The 15,916-nt window shown below is 40.0% G+C and overlaps 1 protein-coding gene across 10 annotated transcripts in view; it reads right to left on the minus strand.

Annotated features, from left to right (window-relative positions):
• KCNMA1 (potassium calcium-activated channel subfamily M alpha 1) overlaps window positions 1-15,916 on the minus strand; it is a 722,449-nt gene that overhangs the window by 18,648 nt on the left and 687,885 nt on the right. For all 10 annotated transcript variants that reach the window (XM_082719524.1, XM_082719523.1, XM_082719521.1 and 7 more), the window contains one exon: window positions 14,245-14,375. In XM_082719524.1, the coding sequence (XP_082575650.1) occupies window positions 14,245-14,375 (131 nt within the window). The remainder of the gene's footprint in view (window positions 1-14,244; window positions 14,376-15,916) is intronic.

Genomic DNA, 15,916 nt, shown 5'->3' on the forward strand with positions numbered 1-15,916 from the left:
GAGGATGTAGAGAAAGTGCAGCCCTGACACTTCATTCTGCTAGTGGAAATATAAAATGATACTGCCACTTCAAGAAACAGTTCAGCAGTTCTTCATATGGTTAAACAGAGTTATATAACCCAGCAATTATACTTCTATATATACACCCAAGAGAAATTTAAAAAATATGTTCATATGAAAACCTGTATACATGTTTATAGCAACATTATTCATAACAGCCAAAAACGGAAATAGTCTAAATGTCTATCACCTAATGTATGCATAAATAAAGTGTGTTGTATCTGTGCATGAATATTATTCAGTTATATGAATGTTATTCATACAATAAAAATGTACGAAGTACTAACACCTTGGAAACATGTTAAGTGAAAGAAGTCAGTCACAAAAGACTACATATTGTATGATCCATTTATAAGTAATATCTAGAAGAAGCAAATCTATAAAGATAGGTAGTACATTAAGTACCAAGCTTAGGGCTTGGTCGGGAGGGAGAAGAGTTTAGTGGGGGATGCTTCAGCATATGGAGGGTTTTTTTGAAGCAATGAAAAAATGTTCTAAAATTGACTGTGGTGATGGTTGTACATATTTGTAATTACACTAAAAATCACAGAATTGTACATTTTAAATGGGAGAATTGCATGGTTATTATATTTCCATGAAGGTGTTAAAAGAGAAATAGTTAAAAAGCTAACTAAACTTATAATGGCCAGATTTTTATCCATTAAGAAGCAATAATTAATAATAAATTCCATATTATATATGGAATTTAAGAAATGATGGTATGTTTTATTACTAAATGCAAATGTCAGAAATAATTCTTGAAAGAAAAAATGACAAAAGTATTTGTTAATATGCTAATATTAATTTATTTTCAGAAGTCAGAAACATGAGGTAGGAGAGAGGAAGATGGATATAAAGGAAGAATCAGAGCTAGATTTTTCTAGATAATAATGCTTAGAAAATATTCTTTCAGACATATTTATAAAATGTAAATATGTCTAGAATCAAAAATAGAATATAGATAGTTTACACATCACTAGAGAAAGTATTCAGACAAAAATAGAGTCTATATACCCAAAGCTGGATTATAAAAGACACAATTATAGAAGCATGTATAAAGCATAAGGCAAAATTATAGCATTATATTTTAATAACTAAACATAAATGAGCTAAGGGATTTGATTCAATTGCAAAGGTTCTCAGATTTATTCAAAAGCCAAAATGAAAATCAAACCGATATTTTCAGAGAGAAATAGGAAAAAAGCAAAAGAAAACTGTATTTCAAGGGAAAAATTTTAAATGTTACATTAAGCAAGTTAGCTTTGTATTGATAGTTAAAACTTACAATAAAAATATAACCTACTTATGCACAGAATAATATAACTGAAATATAGAAGGTAAAACTAATTAACAATTAGAGTAAAATAAAAGTGGACTGAGGGTGATATGTAAAATATCACTGTGTTTCTAGCTTTCATAGCTCAAACAGACCAAACTATGAGAAAATTAAGGATATAATAAAGGCAATTTAGTAGATTTGTGCTTAACTTTGCAATATTTTTAGATAGCTTCCAAACAGTAATTACAAAAAAGCGATCAATGGTTCAAAGTATAAAATCTCAATATATACAGTGAAATATAAGCTGCAGAGTCTACATTTAGAAAATTAAGATAATAGAAATAAAAGTAAATACCCCAACCTCTCCAAGTTCAAAAGAAAAGTATCCTAACATGTAACTATAGTTCAAGATGGAAATTAAAACTTAGAATATAGAGTATTTAACAATTAACTATTTGAAAATGGGATATAAGAATGTCATGGATTAAGGCCAAATTACAGAAACAAATTCAGAGCTTGAAATGATTTTATTATTAAGTACAAAATAATTATAATAATGCTAAGCATTAAAAGAACTTTTATTGTCCTTTTTATCTTCAAAAAGAAGAAGGATGAAATAATAAAGTATCAATTAATGAAATCACAAGAGGATATTTATTAAATTGATAAATACAAAAAATCTTTGAAAAAATAAACAAGACTATGATAAATATAACTTAAAAAAATGAAATTAGACATAAGAAAGAGAACATAGTGTCATATAGGTTTAAGAATTAATACTCCTGGGGCACCTGGGTGGCTCAGTGGGTTAAAGCCTCTGCCTTCAGCTCAGGTCATGATCTTGGGGTCCTGGGATTGAGCCCCACATTGGGCTCTCTGTTCAGCGGGGAGCCTGCTGCCCCCCCTTTCTCTACCTGCCTCTCTGCCTGCTTGTGATCTCCATCTGTCAAATAAATAAATAAAATCTTTAAAAAAAAATTAAAAAATAGAATTAGCACTCCTATCCTGGAAGGTCTCTTTAGTATCACAGCTCCTGGTCCCGTCTAAGAACAGCTACTATTGTTCAAGGGAAAGCAAAATAATGATCATCCACAGACAGAGGAGATTATTAGGAAAAAAATAAAAAGGAATACCATGGTCCTTAACATGTTAATTGGATGTTATAATGTCATATTTTTCCAGTAAAATTTTAAGTCTGACATATAGCTATTAATAGAGTCAACTGGACTTATTTATTTATTTAGTGTGTGTGAGTCAGGGGAAGGAATGGCAAAGGGGCGGAGAGAATCTACACAGGTTCCATGCAGGGCTCTATCTCAGGACCCTGAGATCATGACCTGAGCCAAAATCGAGAGTCGGGAGGCTTCCCTGACTAAGCAACTCAGGCACCCCTTGACTGGACTTTCTACAAACTTGATACAACTGTGCTAAATTTCCTCTAGAAAGAGTTTATGGAATTGTCCTCCCAGGGATCATAATATTAAATATTTCATAAATTAACATTGTAGACAACAATGTAGACAACAGTAAAAATGAGAAGATCCATCAACCAGAATAGATTACTGAGAAAAACAGTTTAATAGTTCTATGTACAAACACAGGAGTTGGCAAATCTGCCCCTTGGGCTAAATCCAACCTGCCACCTGTTTTCTTAAAGTTTTATTGGGACCCTGACATACCCATTTGTTTACAAATGGGCTTTGGGGCTATAATGACAGAAGTCAAGTACGTTCAGTGGAGTCTGTATGGCTCTCAAAAACCTAAAATATTCACCACCTGGCCCTTTACAAAAAAAGTTTGCTGATCTGTTCTTTAATATGATAAGGAAAGCATCATACACCATAGGGAAAAAATGTTTTTTCAAGAAATGATTTAGGGGTAACTGGCGATCTGGAAAAAATTCTTCAGCAATATGGTAATTATTAAATAAATCATGATATACTTATAGTACTTACATTGTCCAGATACTAATATTATGTTTTCAGAGAATATTTAATGGCACAGTAAAAATTATATGATGTGATAGTAAAATATGCAAAAAGGCAAGATCCAAATAAACAACATGACATAAAATTCATGTTAAAAGGGCAGACCTCAACTGATAACAGGTTTATTCATGTAAAAATAGTTGTACTTAGTACCCCAAAATTCTACTTGGTGACTAAGTCTTGGTGATAGAATACTGATTGAGTTTAATTTCTCCTATAATTTTACTTATTTCATCTATTTTGACTGTGAAAATATATTTACATTAAATTTCTAAAAAAGGAAATGAAATTTATGTGACTCAGTAGCAAAAAACCATGAAAAAAATCCTCTTCAAAATGGGCAAAGAAACTGAATAGACATTTTGCCAAAGAAAACATACAAATAGCCAACAGGTACATGGAAAGGTGCCCAACTTCCCTAACCATCAGAGAAACACAAATCAAAACCACAATGAAATATCACCTCACCACTGCTAGGATGACTGTTGTCAAAAAGGTAAGAAATAATATATGTTGATGAGGATGAGGAGAAAAGGAAAATCCTGGGCGCTGAGGTTGTGAATGTAATTCGGTGCAGCCACTATGGAAAACAGTATGACTGTTTCTCAAAAAATTACAAATAGAACTACTAGATGATCCAGCAGTTCCCCTCGGATGCAGACTCAGTAGCTCAAAGATACAGCTGCAGTCCCATGTTTGCTGCACACTTTTTAAAATAGTCAAGACATCCAAACAGCCTAAGTGTCCATTGACAGATGAGTGGATAAAGGAAATGGTATAAGAGAATATTACCCAACCAGAAAAAGAGAGAAATCCTGCCATTTGCAACAATATGGATAAAACCTGAGGGCATTAAATTAAGTGAAATAAGTCCAAGAGAGAAATCTGAATATTGTATAATCTCACTTATACGTTGAAACTGAAAAAAAAAAAAAAGTGATCTCATAGAAACGAGAGAACAGATTGGTGGTTGCCCAGGGTTGGACATGGGGAGTAGGGGAAACAGGTGAAGATGGTCAAAGGATACAAGTTTCCAATAAGATGAATTCCATTCAGAATAAAGAAAATGTGTACACACACACACACACACACACACACACACACACAGGAATATTATGCAGCCATCAAAAGGAACAAAATCTTGCCATTTGCAATGGCATGGATAGAACCAGAGGGTATTATGCTAAGTGAAATAAGTCAATCAGAGAAAGACAATTCTCATACGATCTCACTGATATGAAGAATTTGAGAAATAAGACAGAGTATCATAGAGGAAGGGAGGGAAAAATGAAACAAGATGGAACCAGAGAGGGAGAAAAACCATAAGAGACTCTTAATCTCAGGAAACAACCTGAGGGTTGCTGGGGGGCAGGGGGCAGGACAGATTGGGTAGCTGGGTGGTGGACATTGGGGAGAGTATGTGCTATGGAGAGTGCTGTGAATTGTGTAAGACTGATAAATCACAGACCTGTACCCCTGAAGCAAATAATACATTATATGTTAATTTTAAAAAAGATGAATTCCAGTCACTGCATAAAATGATTAAGTTCTAGGTATGTAATGTATAACAGGGTGACTGAAGTTAACAATACTGTATTGTATATTTAAAAGCTGATAAGAGATAAGAGAGTAGGTTAGATTTTAGAGAGTAGAGTAGATTTTAAAAGAGTAGATTTTAAAAGTACACATGCACACACACACACACACACACACACACAAGTATACAGCAATGTGAGATGATAAATGTGGAGGTGATAACCCTATTGTGGTAATCACTTCTCGATATATATGTATATCAAGGCATTACACTATATACCTTAAGTATACATAGTGTTATAAGTCCATTATATCTCAATAAAACTAGGCCAAAGAAAGGAAGAAAATGTTAGAAAAGAGTTAAAGGCGAAAAAGTTAAAGCCAAAAATAACCTGATAAAGATATAGCTGAACATTGAACTGACCTCAGGATACCTGACAGTTCTCTTGTTTGGCAGGCACTCCTAAAAGCATAAAAACTATAGAATAATTCACAAAAAAATATGCATTTACATTATTACATACAAATTAAAAGTTTATATACTTCAGAAATTACCGTAAACACAATTAAAGGGCCTCCTAAAGAAAATGATAATTAGTGCCCGCTAGAGCATGCGGAATGGGATTTAAACACCTGTGATGGCAGTAGGAATTAATAGGAGGTAACCCAACCGCCTGCACCAAGAGCTGGGAAAGTGTTCCTATTGGTTAAAAACCCAGTGAGTTTGCCTCAAGATAATAAACTGTTTCTTATTCAGAGATTATGTACAAATAATGTTCATCACAGGGTTAATTATTGTTAAAATTAAAGTGAACTGTCTCACAATAGGTAGATAATGATTAAAGAGGTTCTGGATATCTATAGAGTCTCAGGAAGCCCTATGGAGGCATTGCAAGTCATGATACCCAAAAATAGGACATGATTAAATGTTTTGGATAAAATACTAAGCATTACAAGAAAAGGTAGGGGGGAAACAAGATATAAAACGGGGTGATTATGGAAAGGACCTAGATGTCCATCAACAGATGAATGGATCAAGAAGATGTGGTATATATACACAATGGAATACTATGCAGCCATCAAAAGAAATGAAATCTTGCCATTTGCGACAACGTGGATGGAACTAGAGCATATCATGCTTAGCGAAATAAGTCAAGCAGAGAAAGACAACTATCATATGATCTCCCTGATATGAGGAAGTAGTGATGCAACATGGGGGCTTAAGTGGGTAGGAGAAGAATAAATGAAACAAGATGGGATTGGGAGGGAGACAAACCATAAGTGACTCTTAATCTCACAAAACAAACTGAGGGTTGCTGGGGGGAGGGGTTTTGGGAGAAGGGGGTGGGATTATGGACATTGGGGAGGGTATGTGCTTTGGTGAGTGCTGTGAAGTGTGTAAACCTGGTAATTCACAGACCTGTACCCCTGGGGATAAAAATATATGTTTATAAAAAATAAAAAATTAAAAATAAATAAATAAAAAATAAATAAAACGGGGTGATTCTTATTTATCCATTGGGGAGGAAATATACTAAAATATTAATCATGCTTATCTTTGGGTATTGGAACTATGGTTCACTTAAATGTTTTCTTTATATATTTCAGTGCTTTCAAAATATCCCCTACTGGACATGAATAACTCTTCTAATGAAAACAGTGATTTCTAAACAAAAAACACTGTTAAGTTCTGCTTTGCAATGATGAGTCAAGACAGTCAACATGAAAGGTTATTGTTTTGCCAAATTTCAAGGATTTGGCCTTAACGTGTTTCCCCTTCTGTGTTGAAATCAGTTACACTGTAACAACACAGACTTTTTGATCAATCAGTTGCTGATTTTTATTGAGCATCCACTAATCCCTAGGTCTTGGTTTGGCTTGAGATCGTATTCTATTCCACGAGTGTGTCATGCTCAAAATTTCCCATCAATTATTCAGGTATCATTTCAGGGTGGGTCACAGGGTTCCATGGGTGCCTTAATCGCCCTGAAACCACTCATAACACTGAACACAGATTTCAACCCTCCAGCCTGTATCCTAGATCTTCCTCCTTGATTCTCCCAAGCAGGCATCAAGGAGCAGCTCTGTGGGCAGCAATATGTGCTATGACAGAGAATGATGTCTGTCTGTCTGTCTGCAGAGCACTCCTGCTCCGATCTGGTTGCCTCAGTATTCAGCTGCAGAGAAGAACTTTGGATATTCCATGAGGGTGTGTTCTGACTGTGCATCAGGGTTTCTTTGGATCTGAGTAACTCAGTGCAAAAACAATGCTTTTCTTGAAAAGGGGTATCTAGTTGGTCAAAATGGAAGGCACAGATTTCTTCATACGTTGACTGATCTGCAGCTAAGCAGCCAATCCAGAGCTTTCTGCATAGAAAGTGGCTGTTTCAGTACCACATGGCAAAAATAGATGCTAGTCCCTCAAATGCCAATTATTACAGACAATTCCCATGGAGAATGTGCTGGTTAGAACAAACTTCTGTACAACTCACCCGACCCAGAGGGTGTCATTCCTTTCTAGATTAACAGAAACACTAGAACTGAAGAAACACAAACTTCTGAAGGGCAGATTGTAATATAGAAGTGTGATCTTTCCCCTCCTGAGCTACCCATGTAGTCTGAGGAATGGGGGAGTCCCTCTTCCCACTACCAAGGTTGGGATTCTACCCCTAGTCAGGGAAGAGTTTCTTCCCAATAAGACAACACGGCACCTCTTGTAATGTGTACCGCCCTCAGAATTCAGCCAGTATGGTTTTCAATCCCTGATTTGCCATTCAACACCTAACCTAGGACAATAGGAATTTGCTCTGCCTCCGGTTCCTCATCCATGTGACAGGGACACAGAAACCCCAGCACAAGCCAGTTTTCAGGATAGTGTTAAATGAGATACTTTGTGCGGGGCACCTGGGTGGCTCAGTGGGTTAAAGCCTCTGCCTTCTGCTCAGGTCATGATCTCAGAATCCTGGGATCGAGCCCCGCATCAGGCTCTCTGCTCAGCGGGGAGCCTGCTTCCATCTCTCTCTCTTTCTCTACCTGCTTCTCTGCCTGCTTGTGATCTCTGTCAAATAAATAAAATCTTTTTTTAAAAAAATGAGATATTTTGTGTGACTCTGAAGGTATGACAGATAATAAATGGTAGCTTAGAAAAGTTAACAACCAGCTAGCAAGGCAACCCATTTGGAAAATGCCCTCTCCCTGTGTTTCTGTGTTGTCATCTCTCATATCAGAGAGCTGGGCTAGATCCCACGCATGGCCTGCTTGGCTGCTGAACTTTGATGTTTCTCAGATCCCTTATGCAGACGGAGTAACAGGCATGGAGGAAGCCGGGGAATGCTGGGCAGAGGACCTGACTGCACGGGAAATCTGAGCCCGCAGTGCCACCTAGCCTGCTCTGAGGACACCCCTCTGCGCCCGTGTTTCTAACACCCTGGTGCATCTCCCTCTTTTTATTTTTTTAAAGTATAATTACCAGAGCTTATGTTTCACAGTTAATGCTGTCAAGCCTTTTAAACTAATTGGTCTTTTATAGAAAATTTAACTGAAAATTAACACATCTTTTAATAACATTGCCTTAACTTTAATGGCACTTTGCCTTTCTTTTATAATTGCTCTAAAATTGTCATTTTCCATGCCATAGCTGCCATTTTTTTAGATTTGCTAGTTTTCATGTTGTAGATTTTTATTTTTAGTATTTTCTTTCATGAGGGATAAGAACGATTTGTTGGTTTTTTTTTTTTGTTTTTGTGTTTTTCCCCCAATCCCAGGCCTGCCTGGACTGACGTGACAGGTGGTACCTTCTGGGTGCACCAGAGCACCCTTCCATTTGCCACATGGACACTAGTGCTAGCTCCTCAGCCTTGATGGCCCGTCCCTCCCGTCGTGAGCAGAAAAAATGAGGTTCTTGAGTCTAAGGAAAAGGATCAGGGAGGAGTCTTGTTTATACAACATGGCACCCAATAGCTTGGTCTGATGGAGAACTTGGTCTGTTCCTTAACACCCTCCTGGGGTTCAGCCAAAACCCAAGTACAATTAAGAGAGCAAAGCATGTGGGCCCATCTTCCAGATGGCCACATTCTTCCGTCTTACCGACATAAGCTCAGTTATTTCTGGCAAACAGAGACCACCTCTGATATCAGAGAATACAGAAACATAAGACATATGTGTGTGTGAGTACATACACATATATATGTACACACAAACATAAAATAAATCTACTTCTTTGTAGTTACATTTGATCTGAAGAAATACTTGTCTACTCTGTGAAAGATTTTCATCTGCCTTTCTCCTTATCTGATTATCCCAACATGATAAGGCACTGTTAACATCATTCCTTTTAACAGTTGGACCCAACTAAGTCCCAGACTGTAGAAAAGACATGCACGGGCTGCTGGTGGGTTGGGACTGGAACCTGTACGTCCGAATTCCTGGGCCAGTGCCACACTGTTTCTCCTGTAAGTCCTTGCCTTTTTTATACTAATTCATTAACCATGCAAATACCCACCCTGCGTATTGGTGAACTGGGCAAAGCAAAGACACGCCTGGCCCAAAATGCTCATACTGAAGTTTTTCTTGGACTCCTGGGTGATTCACTGTGGGGGGGGGATGTCCCCAAAATGGTGAGGGTTCAAAGAAAATGGACATCATGTACTCATCCTCCTGACTCCAAGGACAGGCACAGGGCCAGAAGCCCAAGGATGCTGTCTAACCACAGTCATTCAGGCTTACAAATTAGAAACCAGAGGCCTGTAAGTCTGGTTCAGTGGGAGGCACAGGCGGGGGCAGTGGGATGAGTGAAGCAGGCCTGGGAGAGTTGAGCAGGGAACAGTGTGGGCTGTAGTGAAAGGACACATAGCTCAGCTCTAATCAATTGGTGCTTTGTGGGTATCTGGAAATCTGCTTTGTGACTCCAATCAAAATAAGCTGGAAATCCATATTTAAGTGTAATCTTACGATTTTAAAGTATTGGCAACAAATTGCACTTAAAAGGGGAAAATTTCAGGAAATGCAGAATTTGTCTGCAACGTGCCATTTTGGGACGTCTATGAGAGACGATTCCTTAGAAACCAGATATCAGTCCAGGTCCTCACGCCAGTATATTGTGCTGTTTCTCTTTCTTCTCTCAAAATGAGTGCATGAGGATGGAGTGTGGGGCAGGAAAATAATTGGGGGTTACTTCAGGAGTCAACTCGTTGATGGGTTTGCCCTTCCAGCCAGCACACACAGGAAGCAGTGACCTCAGGAGGATCCGGGCGGTATCCAAACGAAGATGACTGAAGGGTTGAAACCTGGGATGTGGTCTTTTGTTCTCAGGACACTCACAGTGTGGACGACAGCTCTGCTTGTCTGACTGCTCCTTGCTTGTCCTTCCCCTCAATCTACTGCATTCCAAGCACGGCAGCCTTCAACAACTCCCTCTGAGCCCCAGAGTAAGCTCAGTACGACTGTTCAGCTTTGTCCCGATCTTTTGGCCTTGGAATGCTCATCACCCTGGCCCCCAGGTGCTCTCTTCTGACCTTTCAGTGTCAGCTTCCAGGTTTTCAGTTGATACAGCTTTACTCTGACCACTGCAACTACCCAGGTCTCCACACGCATTCAAATGATTTCATTCTTCAGAATAGTTTTGCCCATCTGATATTATTCATTTATTACTACCAATGGTAGCTATCATTCCTGATTTACATAATTATTGCCCGCTAGAATCAAAGTTCCAACAATCCGAGGATAGGGTCTTCCTCTTTCTTCTCCATTGCTAAATACCCAGGATCTGAATAGTGCCTGGCATTTAGTTAAGTGTTCAGTAAAGGCAGTGATCAATAATAATAAATACAATATCCAGATAGTCGTGTGTGACACATCGCACTAATCACTTTACAGCCTTAACTCATTTAATTATCTCTACAATTCTATGAGGTAGGTGCTATTATTATCCCCATTTTAAAGATGATAAAACTGAGGCACAGAGAGGTGATGTTGATGCAGTCAGTAAATGCCGGTGCTGGGATCTGCATCCAGGCAGGCTAGTCTTGGTTCATGACTTTTCTTCTGTCCAGGTAGAGCTCAAAATGGGGCTGTGGGGTGGGGCAGGGTGGTATCTGTCACAGAGAAGTCTGAACACTTGAGCTCCGGTTCCAGCTCTAAATCCAGAGAGTCTTCCTTTCATCTTCTCCATGTCTGTGTAAGCAGCACGCTGGTACCACTCTCAAAAATACATGGCTTAGTTGTAAGCCTCTTCCTGGAGGCAGATAGCCACAAGCATAATTACTCCCTCTGATCATGTGTTCCTGCCGTTGATGAGCCACGAGGCCATGTCTGCAACATCGCTGACTGCTCAGGGGCGCCTGTGACGAACCAAAATATTATTCTTTTAACCAATGAAGCAGTGAGCGGCAGGAGTTGAGTTATGGAGGACAACCTTCAGAGGATGTTTAGACACACGATTAAGTGGCGATTTGGGGGCTGGAGAAAGGAGATCATGGACATCTGAGGAGGTGTGCCTGTGCAGACGTTGCAGCGTTGCTTGTAAGCGGATGCCTGGGCTGGAAGCTTACCTCCGGCTCCTGCTGCTTGGAGGAGTCTCAGTTTATCAGTTTACAACCCTGCCAACATTTTCAGTTCCCTTCTAGTTACTGCCTTGGCTCTTGAGTGATCTCCTGTTTTTTCAGAAATTAGGGTTGGGGCGGAATGCAAAGAAACCACAGGTAACATTTCCATCAGGAGGCCGGGATTCAATGAGGTCTGCTGAACCAGACCCTGTCAAGATGTCACTGTGGAACTTGTTCCTCCCAGACAAGGAAAACCAGGCATGGACCCATTGGACGGGCGTTTTGACTAATGGTCACTGTCTGTGCATCAGTTAAACACATCTTGTTTCAGGTTGATTCGCATTATTGTCTGAAAGATCGGACACTGTGGCTGAAGTGCCTTGCGCAGTTCTGGGCCCTCCATGAATGAAGCCGACAGTGACGGCAATGGCCGATACTAGATTCCTGATACTTTTCTCTCCCCGGCTGGAGTTCAGAAGGAATACTGTGGGCAGGCCCATTGAGTCCAGACCAGCCTTGGCCGCTCTCTCCCAGACACTCTCGTTTGCATTTCAAAGATTAGAGATGGCTTTTTAAACATTTCAGACTAACCCACTTTGATTTCTCATCTGAGTTTCCAAGAACTGACTCCCCAGTGGTGCTATAGACAAGAGCACAATAACAGCCCAGATCAGAGGTGCCACCCCCACACCCCATGGCCGCCCACAGTGCCCCTTTGGTTGTGTAGGGGTGAAGTTCTTCGCTGCTTAAAATCCATTTTATGGGCTTATTGGTATGAGGGGCTGGCTACGTGGGTGTGGCCTGCACAGTCACCCATGGGCCATGCGCAGAAGGGCCCCTCACTTGGCTCTGCAGTCATCGTTTTGAAATTCTTAATAATGTATGCAAAAGTGGCTTTGCAGATTATATAGTTGCACGGACTATCCTGCATGTCTGATACATAGAAACATAAATAACTGTGTAAGTTTGGGTTTTATAAAATGTTAATAGAGCATTTTGAAGCTCTTGAAAAAAAAAAAAAGCTACTGTATACAATTCAATCATCTTTTAGTGAGACCAGTCTTCTATAATCTCTCTCATTAGGAACAGGAGTAAAATGAAATTTCTAAAGAGACGAATTACAGAAACCCGTTTGAAACAAAAGACCAGTACAGACAATCTGGCACTGTATGAGATCACCCTGTAGCTTTCATCATTCCTTCTGGCTTGCTTAAGGAGTTTGCCCAGACTGAGCCCAACATCACTAGCAGACAAAGAGGTTAGGCCCAGAACCACTGGGCCATCAGAAAGAAATCACAAGTCCTGGGAAACTGAGAGTGCCTTCTCTAGTGATCCTTTTTCTCTTCTTCTTGGCTTTGGAAAGCAAAGGTCTGGCATGACGCCTAGTCAGCCTTAATTCAGATGAATATTGTTTCATAATTATTTCTAGATCCATAATTCTAATTTTTAAAATAAGATATGCTTGCAGTTGGACCACATTCAGGAATATAGAATAACCTAAATTAGTCTTAAAAAGCTTTATGTTTTTTCTTTCCTCAAATAGAGGTTCTTCTGGGATTAGCTTTAATGAATAGAGAAGAATAATGCATAATTAGCATATCGGTTGTTTAACACATTCAGGAGAATAACCTTCTTAAGCACTTTAAGAAATGTATGTGTATAAAAACTCTCTGAGCTATGTTTATGGTTTTAATGTGTTCAATAAAACTCTTTTTCATGGATTCCTCAAAGGTCAGTTTTTATCCAGCTTATGTCTGTATTTTCATAAATTGCGAATTTGAGAATTCCAAAATAAAGAGGCTTTTCTCTATAATAAATCAAGACACTCAGTGGGAACACTTCAGAATCCCCACTTATAACCCATTCTAGTGTCTGCTTTTGCCTTTTGCAGTTCAAGAGAGCTCCACAAACTGGAGCCTACTTTTTAATTGTTAGTTGTTTTTGGTCTCAAAAGCAAAAGAACAATGCCTTGATTATTTGGTGCATATCAAGTTATAAAAGAAGCCAGTGATGCTTTTGATCCCTCAGCCAGCCCACCCTCCTGTATTTGCTACTACTTCATTCGTTCCCTGCAGCAGGGAACTGGCCAGGCCTGACTCTCATGCATCGTCCTCTCCCAGGGCTTGCATCGCAATGACGGGCAATGACCTAGGAGTCACCCTTGACACTTCATCCTGTTCCATCCTCTGCCCATATTCAACCTATCCTCAAGCCCTGTCAATCTTCCTGACCAAAACCACTCAAGTACCCATCTCCTTCCAGCTCTGCCAGCTCTATCCTCATCCAAACTCTGACAGTCTCATATTCTGATTTCCTGCCGCCATCTTGCCTCCTGAGCCATCCTCCACACACCAGCCAAGACAGTCCTCTTAAAACATAAACCTGATCACACCGCTTGCCAGCTTAAAATCATCCTTTAGTGCCTCCTCATTGATCTTAAGAAAAAAGCCAAAACCATGAAAATGGGTTTCTTGGTCTTACAGGTCCAAACCTGCCTAATCTTCTCCTCTCCCTCTCTCATTGTGGCCCAGCTACAAAGGCTTTCTTTGGCTTCCTTAAATTGTCAGCTTCTTTCACCACTAGGACTTTGCACCTGCTTTCCTTCGGTGTGTGTGGGGGGTACCCTTCCCCACAAAATCTCCCTTCTTATCTTCCTCACACTTCCAAGAATTCATAATTAAACGTTTATCTCTACAATGGTCTGGCAAATGTTGTTATGCCCTTCTAGATCACCATCACTTTGTGTGGTCATGCTCTCCCCTGGAGCTCCAGCTCTAGTCCCAGGCCGTTGACGTTGGAGGCTGGAGGTGATCCTCTCCCATATCCCACACCCACTCACCGCACTCATGAGCGAGTCCAGGACGCTGACTGCAAATGCTGTCCCACATGCAAATGGCTGCGTGAGGTACAGTTCTGTGTCGGGGTCATCATCATCGTCTTGGTCCAAAAACTGAACGTTAGTATCATTCACTAGAAAAAGTATGAAATGAGAATTAGCTCAAAAGACCACACAAACACACACACACACTGAAGCCAGGGAAAGAGCAGGCTACTGATTTAACAACACTAAAGTCACTGGAAAGGAGAGAAAAGCATGGGAGAAGCTGTCAATGAATCTTGGGGTGGGAGCCGGTGGACTCAATGGACTGCTCTTATGTGATTGTTCAAGCTTCCCAGGCCTGGAGAGCCAGTGAGTTCAAGCAGCCTTGCTCCACGGCAGACCACCGGAGAACGGCTGAACAGTGCTGGTCAGTCCTTTGGTATAGTTTTAGAATCATGACCGAAAAACACCTGGGTGTTTTTCGGTCACCAGGTCCTTTGAGAGATGGATGTATTTCAAGGATGAGTAGCCATGAGTAGCCATGCTGGGATGCTAAGTTTAGCTACAGGAAAAGAAAGCAACTTATTGAGACCAAAGAGCAGAAGACTAGGAGCACAGCAAAGGCAAAAAGCAAGGAATTTGCCTGCAGGCAGGACCTACGGCCTGCCTGGGGTCGGCCCAGGAAGGGTCAGGTATCCCTAGCCCTGAATCCAGGCCCACGCCGACAGGCCCTGTTGGACAGAACAGTGACCCCAGCTGGGATGGATCCCTGGCTGTCTCTGGCTGCTTGCTGACAAGGACTTGCTGTGCATTCCAAGCTGCATGGGGATGCCCACGTTCTCCCTTTCCCCTTCTACACAGTTCAATCTTTTAGACGCTGCAGCTCTAAGAGAAGCAGCATTTGATGCTGTAGTTCATTTCCATCTGAGGATTCCTCAAGGACTTCTCCGGCAGGCACGTGCAGACTGATTGGCTGTGTCACTAGATGTCTTTAACTTATTAAAAATTAAATGACAAATTAATTTCCATTCCCATCTTGGCTTCAGAAATTATCAGTTTTGCAGGGCAAGTAATAGGGAAGAAAGTGTGTGGTGGGGGAGGAGATGAGCATTTGTGATTTCTGGATAATTATGACACTTTTAGGAAAAGAATAAATGAGGTTTCCTTCTTCTGATTCCTTTCTAAATGTATCAGTAGTGAATTCTCTTTCCTAGAGTTATTGTTTTAATTTTTTATTTCCTGAACATAACTTTTTGGATAAGTTTTTTTTTTTTCAACCTTTGCTTGTTTATTGTATAAGGCAGAATAAATGATAATAGGATATCAGGCTAGGCATGGAATTAGTTTTAAATGACACCATCTTGTTTCCCTAGAGAAAAATTTTAATGGGGGAACATCTTTGCTCAGCAACACTTGAATTACAGGTTGGTGGGTAAAATTACAAAATGCAGGATCAGACAAGTAAGCTTTAAACCCAGCCTCTGTACTAACTCTGTACAAGCAATGCATTTTATTATCATTCTGGACCTTAGTTTCTTTCTCTGTGAAGTGGGAGAAATACTAGCAGCTCTCATGAGACTGTTGGGAGGCTCCTAGGAGATTGTACTTGGTGAGCCTGGCCCAGGACCTTGATAAGCATTAGCTTATCTCAAGATTGCCTTTCTCAGTAAATGCTCTGTCTACCCTACTA

The sequence above is a fragment of the Mustela nivalis genome (assembly GCF_964662115.1).
Source record: "Mustela nivalis genome assembly, chromosome: 2".
Classification (NCBI taxonomy): domain Eukaryota; kingdom Metazoa; phylum Chordata; class Mammalia; order Carnivora; family Mustelidae; genus Mustela; species Mustela nivalis.